At 34.5% G+C, this 17779-nt stretch overlaps 1 protein-coding gene across 4 annotated transcripts in view; it reads left to right on the top strand.

Moving 5' to 3' along the window:
* LOC148945835 (protein grainyhead-like) overlaps positions 1 to 17779 on the top strand; it is a 317009-nt gene that overhangs the window by 214590 nt on the left and 84640 nt on the right. For all 4 annotated transcript variants that reach the window (XM_089098118.1, XM_089098121.1, XM_089098120.1 and 1 more), the window contains one exon: positions 3844 to 4510. In XM_089098118.1, the coding sequence (XP_088954244.1) occupies positions 3844 to 4510 (667 nt within the window). The remainder of the gene's footprint in view (positions 1 to 3843; positions 4511 to 17779) is intronic.

Raw genomic sequence — 17779 nt, forward strand, 5'->3', positions numbered from 1 at the left:
AGACAATTTTAGTTTCTTTAAAATTTCTGTCAAAACTAAGCTAAGCCGGTATAATTCAAACATTCACTAAAAGGGTCAGGTTGCTTTAGTACATCTTTGCCTATGTGGTATATATGGCTCATTATTCAGTTTTTATTGTCATTCTCACTTCATTTGGGAAAATTGGCTCCAACTTTGAGCCCCCCCCCCCGAGGATTTTGACAAAATTACGGCACTGCCATATTCTTCCAAGTTATGATCACAGTAAAAAAGTTGGAATGTGACATTCCCAATTTTTACACCAATTTCAATTTAACCTTATTTTGAAATAAGCCGTTCTTACTAAATAGTATCTTTAGTTATTATTTTTTACATTGAATAAATCGTTCATCCACAGGTCAAATTATCGTGTGGAGGTATGCGAGGATTTTTAAAGGGGGTGGTGGTTGAAATGTGAATGCTGGAATCCTTTTTAAGAATCTTGGGAAGGGGCCCTCCCCAGCTTATTAGTAGGTATAAAATGAATATAGACAAGGTTGCCTGTCCTAAAAAAAGAGCTAAAAATATTAACCTTCTAAAGCTGCTTCTTCATGTGTTATTGCTTTCGAAAAAGCAATAACAATTTTTTAAGGTTGCCGATGAATTTGTTTTCCTTCGAGGGCCTCACATTAAACTTTTTAAACTAAATGACCTGTGTAAAGCTATATTATTCAGAAAACGCCTAACTTGGCAGCAAAATTGTCGAGGAGAAAAAAATTGGTAAAATAATGGCTGGCAGCCATGCAAGTGCCCCCATCCTTCCCTCTTAGTGTAAGTTTATTCCTCTAATTTTGAAATTAACTAAAAAAAAACAAGTTTTTTTTAACTGAAAGTAAGGAGCGACATTAAAACTTAAAACGAACAGAAATTATTCCATATATGAAAAGGCCCGTCCTCTCCTCAACGCCTCGCTCTTTACGCTAAAGTTTGACTCTGTTTAAAAAAATATAAGTTTTGAGACAGAGTCAAACTTTAGCGTAAAGAGCGAGGCGTTGAGGAGGGGACAGCCCCTTTCATATATGGAATAATTTCTGTTCGGTTTAAGTTTTAATGTCGCTCCTTACTTTCAGTTAAAAAAACTTGTTTTTTTTAAGTTAATTTCTCAACATTTTGAATTAATGCAGCTTTGATTTTGGCTCACCGTACATGAATAATTAAAACAAAATTTGCATATTAATTTTCCTTTTTTTGGCTAATTGGCTTTCTCGAAATTTTGTTCTGACGTAACTTACGAATTAACTTGCGTAACGAATTTCTATATTCGTATTTTATTACGTATATTAGGGAGTTCGCTCCCTAGTCAATGCCTCGCTCTTTACGCTTAAGTTTGAATTTTGTTCCAATTCTTTAAAAATGACCCTTAATCACAAAGGCCGTTAAGTAGAATAAATAGTTCTTATGAAAGTACTAACAAAAAATCTTTGGCTTAAAGAGCGAGGTATTGACTAGGGGGTGAACCCCCTCATATACGTAATAATTTCTGTTCGTTTTAAGTTTTAATGTTGCTCCTTATTTTAGTTGAAAAACTAGTTTTTTTTATTTAATTTCTGATCGTTTTTTAAATAATGCTGGGAATTCTGGCACCCCCTTCATGGAAATGTTCCTTCCCCCATGGAAAGATCCTCCCCCGTAACCCCTACTCGATTCCGACCCCCCCCCCCCATTAGAAAAAATTCCTCCTGAAAACACCTGTATACTTCCCAATAACCAATACTATATGTAAACAATGGGCAAAGTTTATAACTTTCGGCCCTTCCCCTGGAAACTGTGGAGGATTAAGTCATCCTCAAAGACATATTTAGTAAGTTTTCGACTATGCTGAACAAAAGAGTAATCTCAAAATTTTGATTGGGTGACTTCGGGAAAAAAATGAGTGTGGGAGGGGGCCAAGTTGCTCCCAATTATTTTGGTCACTTAAAAAGGGCACTAGAACTTTTTATTTCCGTTGGAATGAGCCCTCCCACGATATTCTAGGACTACTGGATCGATACGATCACCCCTGGAAAAAAAAAACAAAACAAAAAAACAAAAACAAAAACACACATCCGTGATGTTTATTCATGCAAAAAATACAAAATTCCAGATTTTTGCATGTTGGAGCCTGAAACTCCCACGTCTCGGTTTTGTACAATACTGATATTTTTGCTGTGACTTTTACTAAGGCTCTATAAATTTTAGGGGTTGGTTCTCTCCTTATTTGAAAATCAGGCAAATTTTCTCAGGCAGGTAAGTTTTGATGGGTAAGACTAAACTTGATGAAACTCATATATTTGAAATCAGCATAAAAATCTGATTCTCTTGATATATCTATTGGTATCAAAATTCCGTTTCTTAGAGTTTCGGTTACTATTGAGCCGGGTCGTTCCTTCCTTACAGTTCGTTACCACGAACTGTTTGATGAGACTATTAAATTGATCATTTAAATGCTCGGACGGGGTTGTTAGCCGACAGAATCGCATACATACGAAAGTGAAGGTCATACAGCAAGTGATGTTTGTTATCCATATGAACTAAATACCTTTAAGGTAACTGAAGCTGAAAAATATTGTTTGCTTACGTTTATGAAGATTTCTAACACTTTTACTAGAATTTAATTGAAGTTGCAACAAAATTCAAGTCTAACCATGCTTGGTTGTGACTTGGAGGTCCAGTGGACCTAGACTGGTGTTTGGTCGGTAAGCCTAAACGGATCTCTGGAAAATCCTAAACTGGATCTCTGGAAATACTCGTTACTAGTCAAGATTGTATTGGATTTTTGATTTTGAGCGAGGGATCGCCAATTCAGAAGTCATCTTTGAGCGTCACTTTTTCTTCCGTGGATTGTACGTGTTACCGTGATTGTGTACATGATTTTTGAAAATAGGTGGCAATTTGCTTGTGAAGGTGGATGTCATAAAACATGTGATTGACTTAAATATGATCAATAATTTTTCGCAGGAAGTATGTTTTTCGTATTAAGGAAGGTCCGGTCATGCATTGATTAATAACAGGTTGGGCGGCAGCTACCTCATCTGTTAGATATTTTGCCTATGAGGCTGATTGGGACTATTTCTATTTTCTTGGTTTATCGAATGTTTATGAATAGCTAACCGTTTAGATTAGGAGCGCCTTTATATTCTTATGCCTATCGAATTTTGTAAAACAAGTTGGTTTTACCTTAGTTACCCTTTTTTCGTAAGTTTCAAACAATATCCAAGCGCCTCATATGTCTTGAATTTTATAATTAATTCGAGATCAAATGAGCAAAAAGCGTATCTTAACAGATACAGTTGTGCGAATATTTCATTGGCCTGTGTTGGCCTCCTTTTGCAAAGAAAAAGACCGGCCTGTTTGAAATGTTGTTTTAAAGTAAGGTTAAAAATTCGGTACTTCTACATTATTCGGTACACACTCGAGAATATGGATCTACATATAAAATAATAACCGATTTTTACCTGCCAGTATCCGAAGAAATTTAGATTAGGCTCAGTTGAAATTTACGTTGTAGGTATATTTTTATTAAATATTTAATATATAGGCCTAGAGATGGTATTTTGATTGGGTTAGGTTATATATTTAATATAATTCTGTGCGCCCCTCCACCATAATTCTTTGTTGTAGTTTACATAATTTAGTTACTAAAGTATCGTATTTCCATCATATTTCAGTATATTTCATCATGATAAACCAATCTTCATTTCTGGAGTGTGTACCGAGTAATGCACAAGTACAAAAAAAAAGTTCTCAAATCTTTGCAACTTTGGCTTCTTTCTCAGAACTTCCCTTTTAATTAAAGTCTTTTTTCATTGAGGTTTTTACAGAGATAAACTCATTTATTTTTTCCAGGAATTCAGCCTCTTCTGCACCAGTTATAAAGGCTGAACCTCCGGAAATGGCTCACAGCGGTGCTCATTTAGAGTTGTTCATCTCCAAAGAACCAGAAGACCTTACCAGACGAAGCCCAGTGGTGCAGTCAACTGATAGAATACACAGTTCTGTCATTTCAAGAGCATTGGCCAATGGAGAGCTGGTCAATGCAGGTTTTGATGCCCTGCATTCCCTAGATGAACCTAATTCCCCAGTTCACGCCCGTCGGTTAACTGATGAATCTATATTTTCAGATGCTGAAATAAAAGCAGAAATAACCTATCAAAATGACAATAGCTATACAACAACTACATTGACAACAGTTCCGTATGAGAATTCGTCATATTCTGTTATTGCCAATACTGGGTCTCAGAGGTATAACTCGAGACAATATTCGGGTTCGTCTCCCAATGGTGGTGAATATTATCCAGAGTTTAATAATTTCGCAAATGGTGAGAATTATGCACAAAATAGACGTATTGTATATTCCACATCAGAACAAGCTGCGGATCAGGTGTTTATTGAAAGATACAATGTTAATGGACGACAGGCTGTATATAAAGTGGGAAATAATGTGGATTTACCATCTCCTGATAGCGGAATCGGCGAGTCTGGAACGCCGAGGGAAGCTCAAACTATCCAACACGTAAGTTCACTTTCATCTATTTACATCAAGTGGGACTTCCAGAGTGGACTTTAACACACCTTTAAGATGTATCTGAGCAGACTGAATCAGGGGGGGGGGGATCTGCCCCCCTAGATTTCTCACCCCTTGAATATTAAAAAAAAAACGAAAAATTTGCCCCCTTCCACTCTAGATGTTGAAAAATACGGTACTCTTCTGAAATCCAGGAAACATGCGAGAAGTTTGGTTAATGAAAATGAAACAAAATAGGATGAAAATATAATAGTTTATGAACAAATTTTGGTTATATATTTGCATATTAGGGGGTGGGGGATGGGGATAAAGTATAGCATATATTAAATATGTAACCTAATCTAACCTAACCGAGCTACCTTTTAGTCCCCCTAAAACCAAAAAACTAAAGCTTAAGTCTTTGTCACGGACTGAGCAACATCTCACTATGCAGCGGAAACCTGTTTATCAATACCGAGTTTGAGATTTCGATGCAGTATTTCTATCGTGTGTCCTGGATTTCAGAAGAGTAACAAAAATACATTATCCCCCCCCCCCACATTTTCGTGAATTGACACCACCTTATTTGTGGCCTGACCAAGGACTTATGGGAATCCTTAGTAAACATTTCAAATTGATGAATTTAATGATATGTATGCGCAAGGTATTTTTATCAGTAAAGAAATATTAAGCCGACTTTACATTGGTAAAGCCCAGTGAATATAAACTACAAAATGGCCTGCAACATATGCTAGTATTGAAATATTCTGTTACATTGTTCAGGAGTCTATTTGTAGTTCATTGACACAGGGCTCAGTTATGCTTTCTGAAAGTGTAATAGTGGGTTCTGATTAGGCACCAATGCCCGGGTATTTTATGGGGGGAGGAGTCGATACTAACAAGAAAAATTGATAACTTGAATTAGAAGTACCCAGTAATTTGGGGGCATTTAGGATTCCGAGGGGAACCCGGATGACGAGCCCTCTGCATAAGTCCCTGGTTCTGGTTATATAGATTTCTTTATCATTAAAATATCATGTGTTTTGTCTAATAGATTAGTTTTTGATTTGTCTGTATTGAACGTTACTACAATAACACGCTTTTCAAAGAGTATGGGTAATTTACATGATTTGGACATCGCGTTAGTATAGTATTGCTGACCGATCAAAAAATCCACCTACGCCATATATCGATTAGCATTTCTTAAAATTTTTAAGTGTATTGAAAATACAGAATTAGTGTAATTGTTAAAAGTAACGTTCTAATAATTGTTTGGCCTCAGTTTCTGAAACAAAACACAATTGCGAAGCATGAAATAATAAAATACCAAGAGACGTTTGTGTTCTTTTTTATACTTACACCAATTCCCATTTTTATAAGTAACCCACACTCTTTGACGCTATGAAAACGTTTCCTGATGTATGTCGTTTTTAATGTAAACGTTTCCTGATGGGGAAGGCAATTGGAGCGGTTGTGCCGTCGCCTGGGTGGCACTGCGGCTTGGGAATTACCCATTTTGATCAACATTTTCAATTTGATTCTGTTTTTTGCTTATATTTGAGTCAGGACGGGGTGCTGTTATTAATTTTTCCCCGGCCACCACCAGCTCTAGGAGCGGGTCTGTATTTCTTAGTCAACGGGTAGAAGCTTCAACTAGTTATTGGAGGGTTCTTAGGTTCAACTCTCACCTGCGTGGTTTTCTTTGATAAGGAACGAGATAAATAGGAGACAAGTAGGAACGAGATAAGAGGTTATGAGACATATTATTATTAAATTCCGAAGGTATTAACCTGATGTGATGCTTCACGTATTTTCCAAAACAATTATCAGGTATATAACTGAATTAATTATAAAATAATTCAAGCCGAAAATTGCTGAGTCAGACGGGCTACGGGAAAATCTCGATTGAAATTTAGCGCGGGTAAACCATGTACGGAAATGCAATAAACTTAAGATGATTTATGACTATGTTAGTAATAATAAATTAAATATTTGAATGTCAAAAACTTCAAGACCCGTGCTGAGATGTTAGTATTTAAAGCTGACTTAGACGAGCAATAATTTTCGGAATGAAACATCATAAAAATATCAGTTGAGAAATCTGAATTACAAAAGAAGAGACAAGAAAAAATGAAAACAACTTGGTTTTCATATAATTTTGCATAGGAACTATACTGCACCTACAATTTTGTAATATTAATTCATATAAAGTTAAAAATTCGTATTATATATATATATATATATATATATATATATATATATATATATATATATATATATATATATATATATATATATATATATATATATATATATATATATATATATATATATATATATATATGATCTTAATTAATCTATGTGGGAAGTAATAGCAAGGATCCTGGTGGGGACTATATCGGTTCTTCGCTTTCAGTCCATTCTAAGCGGGGGAGGGAAGGTCCCGAAATTTATTTCATCCAGACATCTGACAGAAAAGATGTTAGAATCTTTGCCAAACTTTGTTGGGGACAAATTTTTCGCAGTTTTCTTGAATTTTACCTAAGGAATTTGTAGTCTCAGAAATCTTACGGAAAATAAACACTAACAAAAATTAACCATTTGCTGTTTTTAACTTTTTTATTTTACGAATATTAATTTTCTGTGATATTTTGAAGGAAAAATCGGAGAAACCCCGAAAAATCCGGGAATAATTGAAGCACTGCCCAATGCAATCACTGCGGGGGAGGAATCCCTGTATTGTTATCATAAGGATATATATATATATATATATATATATATATATATATATATATATATATATATATATATATATATATATATATATATATATATATATATTCAAATATGGGAGTGGACTTATCAAAAAAATATTTTCTTCCTTGTACGGCAATCCTTACATTTTATTTCGTCTGTATATGAATATAAACTGTCAGCTGATCATTAGCCATAAATCCACTTTGAATAACAAACATATAAATAAAAAGCATTAAAATATGTTTGGTGTTTTCCTATATGACCTAACCACATTTGGTTTATCATATTTTGAAAGAAGTGCCCTTGAGGGAAGACCACTTGGAGCGAATTCATTGAAGTGACGGTGGGCATGTCAAAGTTCCGAATGGAATCATTGAAGCTTTTATGTTTGATATGGTAAATCAGTGGATTTTGAGGTCACTGAATCCAATCACTTTCGAAATATTTACCGCTTTGTATCGTGCCCATATACTTTCCATATTTGATGTATGATTGAGGTGCAACGGATAGGCTTGGTCCAGTCGGCCGACGGGCATTTTTCATTTCTTCCTCCTCTTCTAAGACAGGGCAAGGAACGAGTACAGCCTCATTCATCAGTTATTCGTAGACTTTTGATCAAAGAGCCCAATTGTAAAACAACCCTCCTATTGTCTTTTGCATCCATCAATTTTTTGGTCAGTCTGAAAGGAAAGTTTGCTATCGGCTTTCGCTACCGTTTTTCTTGCTACCGGCGGCGTTGCCACCGGTAGCACGAAAGTTCTATTTTAGTATTATTTCATTATGTGTAGCACGTGCTCTGGATTCCCATCTGTAGCACAAAAGTGCTATTTTGGCACTAGTACAGTAATTTTTTTTAGCAGTTCGTATGATCCCCCTACAAATAAAGTGAACATACCAATAGATGCCATTTTGTATGCTCTTTCTGAGTATAATAATTGCTTTTCTCACAAATTCAATTTAAGTCCTTTTAGGACCCTTGAAAATAATAATTTATTTATATATATATATATATATATATATATATATATATATATATATATATATATATATATATATATATATATATATATATATATATATATATATATATATATATATATAATATAAATGGGTTAAAACATTTGTTTCAAGCTTACTATTTCATTATAAATCCATTTTGTAAAAGTTGTATAATTCACAAACACTGATTTGTCTAGAATAAGTTGCTTATTTGTTTCCTAAGAATAAGGAAAATAATTCTGTCATGTTTTCTTCTTATTCTGTTGCGCTGCTTAAAAACTACCGTTTCACCTATATGTCGAAAAATATCAAAGCCAACAGAAGCAACATGGCGAACGATCTTTTTATCCAACTTGACAAATCAATGCTTGCAGATTATATAACTTTAACAAAATGTATTTTCTAATGAATTAGTAAGTTTGAAACCAATGATATTAACCCTTTTTATACCAAAAAACCATAGAAAGAAATTATCATTTCCAAGGGTCCAAAAAGGCTTAAAACTAAATCAGCGAGAAAATCAATTATTATAAGAAAGAGCTTAAAAAATGGAATGTAGTGGTATGTTCGCTTTATTCTTGGTCAATTATATGGACTGCTCAATATTTACCCAAATTTGGACAAATATAACACTCTAGGAACTGACCGTGGTGGCAACCCTGCTCAGAGCTCTCGTTTTGATGATCAACTTCTGCTCTTGTACAACAGTTATCTGAAGACACCTACCCAGGAAAAAAGGAAAAATAGCCAAGTAGGAAAAAGGAAAAGGAAGATATATTTTCTTTACTACGTTTATATACATTTCCTGTTTAAATATTGAATATTTTCACGGGGGGAGCAATACCTCACAAGGCAGAGGAAATAGGTTTTTCCTATTGGATCTTTGAGATTCTACAGGCAGTTCTTCGTGTGTTTACCGGAATCTTAATAAGTACCTGAATTTTTTATGCACTTTTAAAATATTTTTTACATTAATTTCGAATTCGCATAAAAAACAGAGGTTTTGGAAGAATCAATTATTAGCGTTTCTGCTCTCATTGACAAAGGTCATATATATATATATATATATATATATATATATATATATATATATATATATATATATATATATATATATATATATATATATATATATATATATATATATATATATATATATATATATATATATATATATATATATATATATATATATATATATTGCTTTTCCTTGGTTATTATATTTCTTGGACTCCTAGGTTCATTTTTTTGCATTTTGTCTTCTTTTAGCTATTTCACATTAAAATTCATGTTGTCATGCTTTGATGAAATTAGTACCAAAAAGCCTTAACCAATTCAGACCCCAAGAATAGTTTTGGGTTTCCTTAATGTTGTTACCTCTCGATAATTAAGGATTCAAGAACTCATTTGGATCCACTGTTACATGCATTGTATTCTTACCCCGTAATTTGGACTTTCTTTGCCTTTGGGGTTGGAGAGAATTGGAATTTATGCCTATTTTCATAATAGAGCCGATTCTTTTTATGACAATGTTCCTTGAGTTAAAGTTGAACTGAAATTAGATGTTTTAATTTTTTTGCACTGCAAAATAGGTTTCAGAAGGTGCGGATGAGGGTTTTAAAATGTGTCATTTGTCATTCCTCGGTAAGGTGCCCCAACGTTCGCCTCTCCTATTGTGATACAAAGGACATATATCTTAGACTAGGGGGTCGGTAACCTTTTTCGGATGCTGATCAAAATCAGACAAAAATACGAATGAGTACTAAGGAGTCATTAGCATTAGCATAGTCATTAGCATAAGGAGTCATTAGCATAAGATATAAGGAGTCATTAGTCATTAGCATTTTCGTTTGAAAAGGGCCCTGTAGTGAATTTACTTTCATCAACTCCAGTGCTAACTACGTCACGAAATAAGAAACTATTTTGGCCTGCAGATATATTTTTCTTAATAATTACAATCTACATAAATGTTGGACATAAGGTTACTGTGCAATAGTTATGTTAGCCACGTAATTGTTTTACTAGCCATGCTGTTCTACTCTTCATAATCTACAATTGAACAGGGTTGCCAACTTTTTGGTCCATGAATGTGTCCAATAATCATCTAAAAATATGTCATTTTTAGCTAAAGTGTATCCGTCTTGAAAACTTCAAAACTAGAGGTTATTTTTTTTATTAGTTGTATTATTGACCAAAATACGCTTTCTAAACCAAAATACGCTTCCATAGCAACCAGTTAGCATTAGCATCAAATGTAATGGAAACGAAAAAAATCCATATATTGATTTTACGCATATAAATCCCCTCATATACCCATGTAAATCCCTTACTTTAGAGAAAGTAATTTAGTTACATCTCTGAAAAAACCCTGGATGCTCAAAAAGGAGGAAAATACCCAGAAATAGCACTAATTTGGTGAAAAGTGACATTTTTTTTATCAAAATGTATAAATACATGTCCAGTTGGATATTGTTTCGTTTTATGTCACAGATTTACAAACTGTGTCAGTCTTTTCCCTTTTATGTCCCAGATTTTTAAAATGTGTCACTTTTTTGCCTTCTATTTCTTCACTATAACCCTTAGTTGTAAGTTCTCTGAATGACAAAATAATGACAGGAACGTTGATTTTTTAAATAAGAAGCCCCCTCTTTAAATTTGTCTCCACGAACTTTTCCCTGGATTTATGAACCGATAACGATAGTTCTGAAAACGATGATGATGGTGAAGAATAGAGGGAATAATTTAAATGGCAACGCTGATCCGAATTTGGTCTATCGAGAATATGTCATCGACCTGTTCTGTTGCTGCAGAAGCATGTTTTTTTTACCGATGCAGTTTTGATGCAGAACAGGCCAATTTATCGATAGGGGAGCTGTGATTTATGAAAAGTACTTGTTTTCACTTATTGGGAAGCTAATTATTTGTGTCGTAACTAGAAAAACCGCAAAATATGTGCTGAAGAGTGACAACAGCCGGAGACCTTTCACTGATCATCAGCAGCAAAACGTAGGTCATGTTTACCCATCAATGCGAATTTGGTTTGCGGAAATGTTAATTTTGAATGGCAAAACTTGTAGTAAAAGTTTTGAGGTAAAAGTTTTAGTGCATGGAAAAAATTGCAACTATTGCGAAATAAATGGGAGTGAACTTCTTGTGAATAGAAGTTTTGCGGTTGCTGAAAAAGGCTGGAAATTCGTGACTATTATGCGCTGTTTATTGCTTAATTGCCATGTAATAATGGCCTTTGTGTTGGATAAGTAGTAGCTGTTACACGTTTTATGCTACAAATGGTAGCATCGAATTGTTGTTTTGTTTAAAAACTGTTTTTTTAAATTAGTTTCAGCTTTTTTTTTTGCATTTCTGAGGCGGACAATCTAAACAAGGAAGAATAAAAACAAATCCCACTCTGGAATTGAAGCTTTCATGCCTGCTTAAACAGTGCAAATTTGTAATGACTCGGTAATTAAAAAAATAAAATAAAAAATAGCACATATTAAATACGTAACCTAACCTGTAAAAGATCTTAAGCCAAACTGGCCAGCCGTGACAAAAAACCAACATATAGAAAAATATCAATGACAAATCTCAACCGATTGAGACCAATGGGTAGATTTCAAAGAAAAGTAAAGAACTCCATTAAACAAAAAATGAGCAAAAATATTTACACAGTCTTGATATTTTGTCTTGTTCTTCTTCGAAAACGTTGGCACTTGGGATTCAAAGATTCCGTTTCGCCACTTAGAATCTCCTTTTTTCTTTATTTATCTGCAAAGAATTTTGTTTTGATGTATATACAGTCAATACCCAAGGTTGTAGTGGTTAGGTTCGGTTAGATTATTAGATTATTTAATTTATTTAATATCATTAATTATTAATTTAAATCATTGTTAACATTAATTAATTTAATTTTGGGTTAGATTAGGCTGTATATCTGAAGTGGGCCTCTTTATTAGAAGGTGTTTACAGCACAAGTGTGTTCGATAGTTGCTCCTTTATTGTTAAATTTATTCATTTTATTTAAGCACAGAAAGTTGTAATAAATAAGTTATGTCAGTGATACCCCCTTCCCCACGCACATTTTTGCAAATTTCTTTCTTATCTCTTGATCGACCGTAGTGGGACAGAGGCTAATTCTCCTTCTATGCTGGAGTGGAGAAGCTAGTCGTCGGTGCAGACATACGAACTTGTTTTAATTTGTCCGTGGGGGGGGGGACGAGGAGAGATCAGCCAGGATGTGTGTGTAACTGAGCCTCTTGTAACTGAGCCATCGTGCAGCTGAACCCCCGTGCAAGTCAATCCATTTAATCCTAAAACTAAAAGTTCCATCTAACTAAAAGTTCAGACATATACATTTATTTTATGTATATACCATTTCAGTTTTGTTGGGGACTGGGGGGGAGAAAATCCAAACTTTGTTTAGAGTTAGAATAACACTGGAAAATGCTGTGCTTACACAATTACACGGAAAAGCAAGAACATACTTTTCTGATGTATTTTATGGATTTTAAGAAATCCCCACTTGTTCTCCGCAATCTTCGTTTCTTCGTTTCTTCGCAATCTTCGTTACTATTCAGCAAATTAATAAAATATTGATGAAGAAAAAATTCATATTTCGAGTAGATAATAAACAGTTGTCTATAGTCGAGTCGAACTAAAGTTAATGACTTTGTAAATACTTTGTCATTCAAAGTTATTGTCTGCATGACTATCATCATTATTTACAAAACCAAATAAGGGCTTTTTTATGCTGCTTGTCCCGTGTGTTAACTATTCAAAAATGTGTTTACTTTAGTTCTTCGCAGTAGGGGCGTGGATTGGAAATTATTTCAGAGGGGGGTCCTTGGGGGCTAAGAAAAACTCTTTATATACCTGTTGCCTGGTTTTTAGGTAAATAGAAATTATTACTCATAAAATCAAATTGGTGGATGCAGCACATTTCTGAGATTGCTGCCAGAAGATGTGTTCTAAGGTAGAGGTTTAAAACTCGGTAAAATTGCATTTTAGGGTAAACAATTTTTTGACTTTTATTGAGGTAATTTGGACCTCTCTTCGGCGGGGGTAGACCAGCTCATGTAATAGGTGGAATAGGTGGATGCAACCCAAGTATGAGGGGGTATCAAGATTTGTTCGAAGATATAGGTTTAGAACTCCATAAAAGTTCATTTCGGAGCAAAAATTTTTCACTTTTCTGGGGAGGGGGTAATTTGAACTAGTCTACGGTGGAGGTGGACTAATAACTCAGACCAATGTTTATGCATGATGCAGATATAGTTGTAATATAGGATATTCAAGAATGAACTTGGAAATTTTATGGTTATCTCAAAAATTATATTTTAGTCGAATTTCGGTTTGTCTTTTCGAAAAGGCTGTTCTAGAGGTGCTGTTTTATATTTAAAATCGTTATATTCTTTAATTATACTAGATTACCAATTAAAACTATGACTTTAGGAATTTGAGAAGGCTAAATCTTGGTGGATATAGGTTTAATTTCTTTTCAGAACTAACCCTGATTGTAGTAATTCATCTGTATGACATATTTGGCTCTGAAACTGTCTGACATTTGACCAATTTTAAGTGTCAAAAAAATCTTTCCAAAAAAATTTCCATTTAGGTCTCAAACGATCTAAAAAAAATATATTTAAAAAAATAAGATCTCAAATAATAGATCTAAACAGGATCTATAAAAAAATATTTTCAAAAAAAATTCTATTTAGATCTCAAAAATAGGTTTAAAAAACAAGATCTCAAAAATAGATGTAAAAAATAAAATCTCAAATAATAGATCTCAAAAAAGATCTATTCAAAAGAATCTTTTGTAGAAACAAAGGAGATATTTAGGCTGTATAGAGGTTACAGGTTAATCCGTTTTTGGCTAGATTTTGCTTTTTACTTGACTGGACGCTCTTGATCACCAGAGTCGCCAGCGTAGAGGGAACTGGTTAACAGTGCCGTTAGTGGTCACTAAATGACCCTGTCCATATCTAGGGCCTCAAGTGGGTTGACATGGCGGCCGAGGAGGTGCTGACATGGCGGAGGAGGTGCTGGTTTATTGTATCGACCCATCTGGTGCTTTATCTCCTTCGAGTGCATTGCTAGCCCTTTTCTGAGGAATTGAAATCCGTGATGAACCTTATGAGGGTTTTTGACGGGAGGGGGTTGGGCTCCTCTCCTTTCATTCTTCCCTAAAAATTATAGATGGCGTATTTGCTTGGTCTTGGATGCTTTACGATCTGAGTTTTTACTTTATTTCTACGAAACAGAGGATGGCAATGATATAATAGGCCCTGCGTCAATATAAACCTAGACATACTTGGAGAAATATATTACCAATAAAGATTAGAAATACAATACTTAGAATACTTCAGAAATACTTACCAGTGTATTATAATCTTTATGTAAAAGTAGGAAATATAGAATAGTTCCTTAAGCAAAGTAGGATATAAATAATAGGAGGGAAAGGTACAGGGCTGTCAAGGTGAAAGAAGTCCGGTGTAAATACGGCAGTAAAAATACAAACAGAATCGTAAATTGCTCAGAATATTATGAATAACAGGATACTGAACATTCAAAGGGGTTCACAGGGGTGTTCATCATGAAGTTCAGTGCACAAACTAGTCCGTCTGAAATTGCTCACCAAACAGGGCCGGTTTTAAGGGAGGGGGTAGAAGGGCACTTGCCCCAGGTGTAGAAATTCGAGGGGTGTAAAATTTCAGATAAATAGTTTAACACTTATAATCGCTTAGAATTTTATTTTTACAAAAATAAAGTAGAGTACATTATAAAAATCGAGAGTAGCCTAAGTACAAGCAAATTGAATCCAAATTTTTCATTTTTCCTATATCTTTTCCCATACAAACAAAAAAGTCAGGTTTAAATAAATGAAAAATTTCGTTGATACGTGAAAATTTTGTTAATAAAAGACAGTTTTATTAAAATTTGGCTTTAAAATTTTTGAGAGACGGGGCGGGGGTGCTAATAAAGATTGTGCCCCTGGCGCTAAAGAGGCCAGAACCGCCACTAACACCAAATGCCTAATTTTGCACAATGCAAAGGCGCCTCTCTGCGTTCATGGGGATTGTTTTTTAACCAGTACCGAGTTTGGTGAGGGCTCATTCGCAATAGAAATACTCGTAATGTGATTGCGTAAATCACATTAAATGCGCTGGCAAAAGTAAAACAATACTAATATGTTTATCTAATATGTTTATCTCTCCAGTCAACTATTGAGCGTTCAGTATGTTGTTACTCATGGTACTGTGTATTTCCTACATTTAAATCAAATTATAATATAGATTATTAGTAATTCGCTTTTCTTTTAAGTATTTGCGCATCTGTATTCGCACCGGGCCTCTTACCTTGGCCACCCTCCGCCTTTCCCTCCTACTATTTACATCCTACTTTCCTTTAGGAACTATCGAGGTCAGTTTTTATTACCAACCTTTAGTTCTAGTCCAACAATTTTTCTAATTGCCATTCTTTCCACTTACTTGTTAACTATGTTGAAATAGACTGCTGTACATGATTATAAATTAAGTGTTGCCTTGTCGGATTAAAAAAAAAAAAAAAAAGTTTTTTTTTAACTGAAAGTAAGGAGCGACATTAAAACTTAAAAAGAAAAGAAAATATTCTGTATATGAAATGGGCTGTCCCCTCCTCAACGCATCGCTCTTTACGCTAAAGTTTTTTATGAAAAAATTAAATTATGAGACAGAGTTTACGCAAAACTTTTTTAATTTTTTTAAAAACTAAAGTTGTGAGACAGAGTCAAACTTCATCAAACCTCCCCTCTGTATCAATCGTGTCGATAGGGCTGGGTCCTAAGTCCCAGTGTTAGCTGATATGTAAACTGAAAGTTCAGAAGATATTTACATTCATGGTGCGTGGTGTCGGAACCTTCTAGAAGCAGGGACGTCAATTCACCAAATTTGGGGGGGGGGGGGCAAAATCTATACGTCAAGACCAAAGAGGAATTTTTTTTGAAAATACTTAAAAAAGGTATTTTCAATGAAAATTTCAGAAAAATGTATTTTTTTTCAAAGTGTGAGGAAAGGGAGGTGGATAGATTTAGCGAATACCACATCCCCCCACATTGAGGCCCCTGTCTAGAGGCGATTTAAAGGATTTTCAAATTTGAATAATTGCTAATTGTAGCATGTATCCCAAAGAGAGATCTGTTGGGTGGATTTCCCTGTATCCTCTCTCTAGAAACGTAGGCACAAAGGTAGCACGAAGGAGCAGTTCATGCTCTCGGACAACAGACAACGTACTCAGCTCCCTCCGAAAAAAGGAGCCATCATTCTTTTTTTGATGCTTTACTAAACAAAGATAACAATTTGTATCCTCACACTGTTATTATGGCACTTGTTCCTTAGAGGTGTACAAGAAACAGGTGGAAAGAAGGAGTTGAAGAATAAATCAAAAACAGGTGCTGACAAAACATGTATCTAATTTTCCCTCTGATATTTGAAAAAAGGCAGAACAAGTGAAACAGGTCTGAGGAAAACGGGATTATGGAAATTAAAATAAGACCTGTTGAAAGAACTTAGCGCTAAAAAAAATTCCGGGATGTTATTTAAATGGCTAATTTGCTAGAATGTAATAGGCCAATGATTGTCTAAGATTTTAAATAATATGTGCGTACTATTGAGGGTGGTATTTTTATGTATTTGTATTGGCAGTCCTGGTATTTGTCCCTACTTTTACATCCGATCTTCTCAATCAAATCTTTCAGTAATCGCTAAACTAGACGCGTGCTTGCCAATTCGTTCGCTCAAAAATGCAGAGCACCATAATTTATCGGTTGGCATCAGTATTTTCTGTCTGGTTTGAAGGACAAATGGTTTCAAAACCTATAATAGCTGTTATTCTAAAACAAATATATATTGACATTGATGTGAATAAAGTTTACAGGGGTTTAATATTTGACCCCCCCCCCCAACTACCTCTGTAAAATTGAGTCTTGACGTTGTAGATAATTCCCGCAGAAGGGGGATGGTAAAGATGTTTGAAATCAAAAACTACGGGAGGGGGGGGGGGTCAAATATATGTGGGTGAAACCGAGTAAAAATTAAACGTGGCGACGGGCTCTACCTTCTCGTCAGCATCGACCCTCAGATATTAAAAATGGAGAATTACTGCTGTGCACTTATAGATAAAACTATCTAAATGTTATACGCTGTCCTTCCAACGGACTCTTCTTATTCTCTAAACTACTGGGATAAGGTAGAAAAATATCAATCAAAATTCTACTCTTCAATTGAAAGATCAAAGAAGAGTGAAAGACAGGGTTGCCATTTGGTAAAAAAAAACAATAGATTTTAGTGATTTTTTGGGTTGGTTTAGTGATTTTCTTCAATAATCTAGTGATTTATGTGCGGATTTAGTGATTTTTTAGGCAAAATAAAAAATAAATAGAAACAGTGTTAAATAACTGGGGGGGGGCAACCCTGGTAAAAAAAAAAAAAAAAAAAAAAATCAAAACTAAAGTTGTTACAAGACAACATTAAAACTGACGCCACTTAT

Source organism: Artemia sp. Qi Xiang Cuo, chromosome 12, assembly GCF_049724085.1.
Source record: "Artemia sp. Qi Xiang Cuo chromosome 12, ASM4972408v1, whole genome shotgun sequence".
Classification (NCBI taxonomy): Eukaryota; Metazoa; Arthropoda; class Branchiopoda; order Anostraca; family Artemiidae; genus Artemia; species Artemia sp. Qi Xiang Cuo.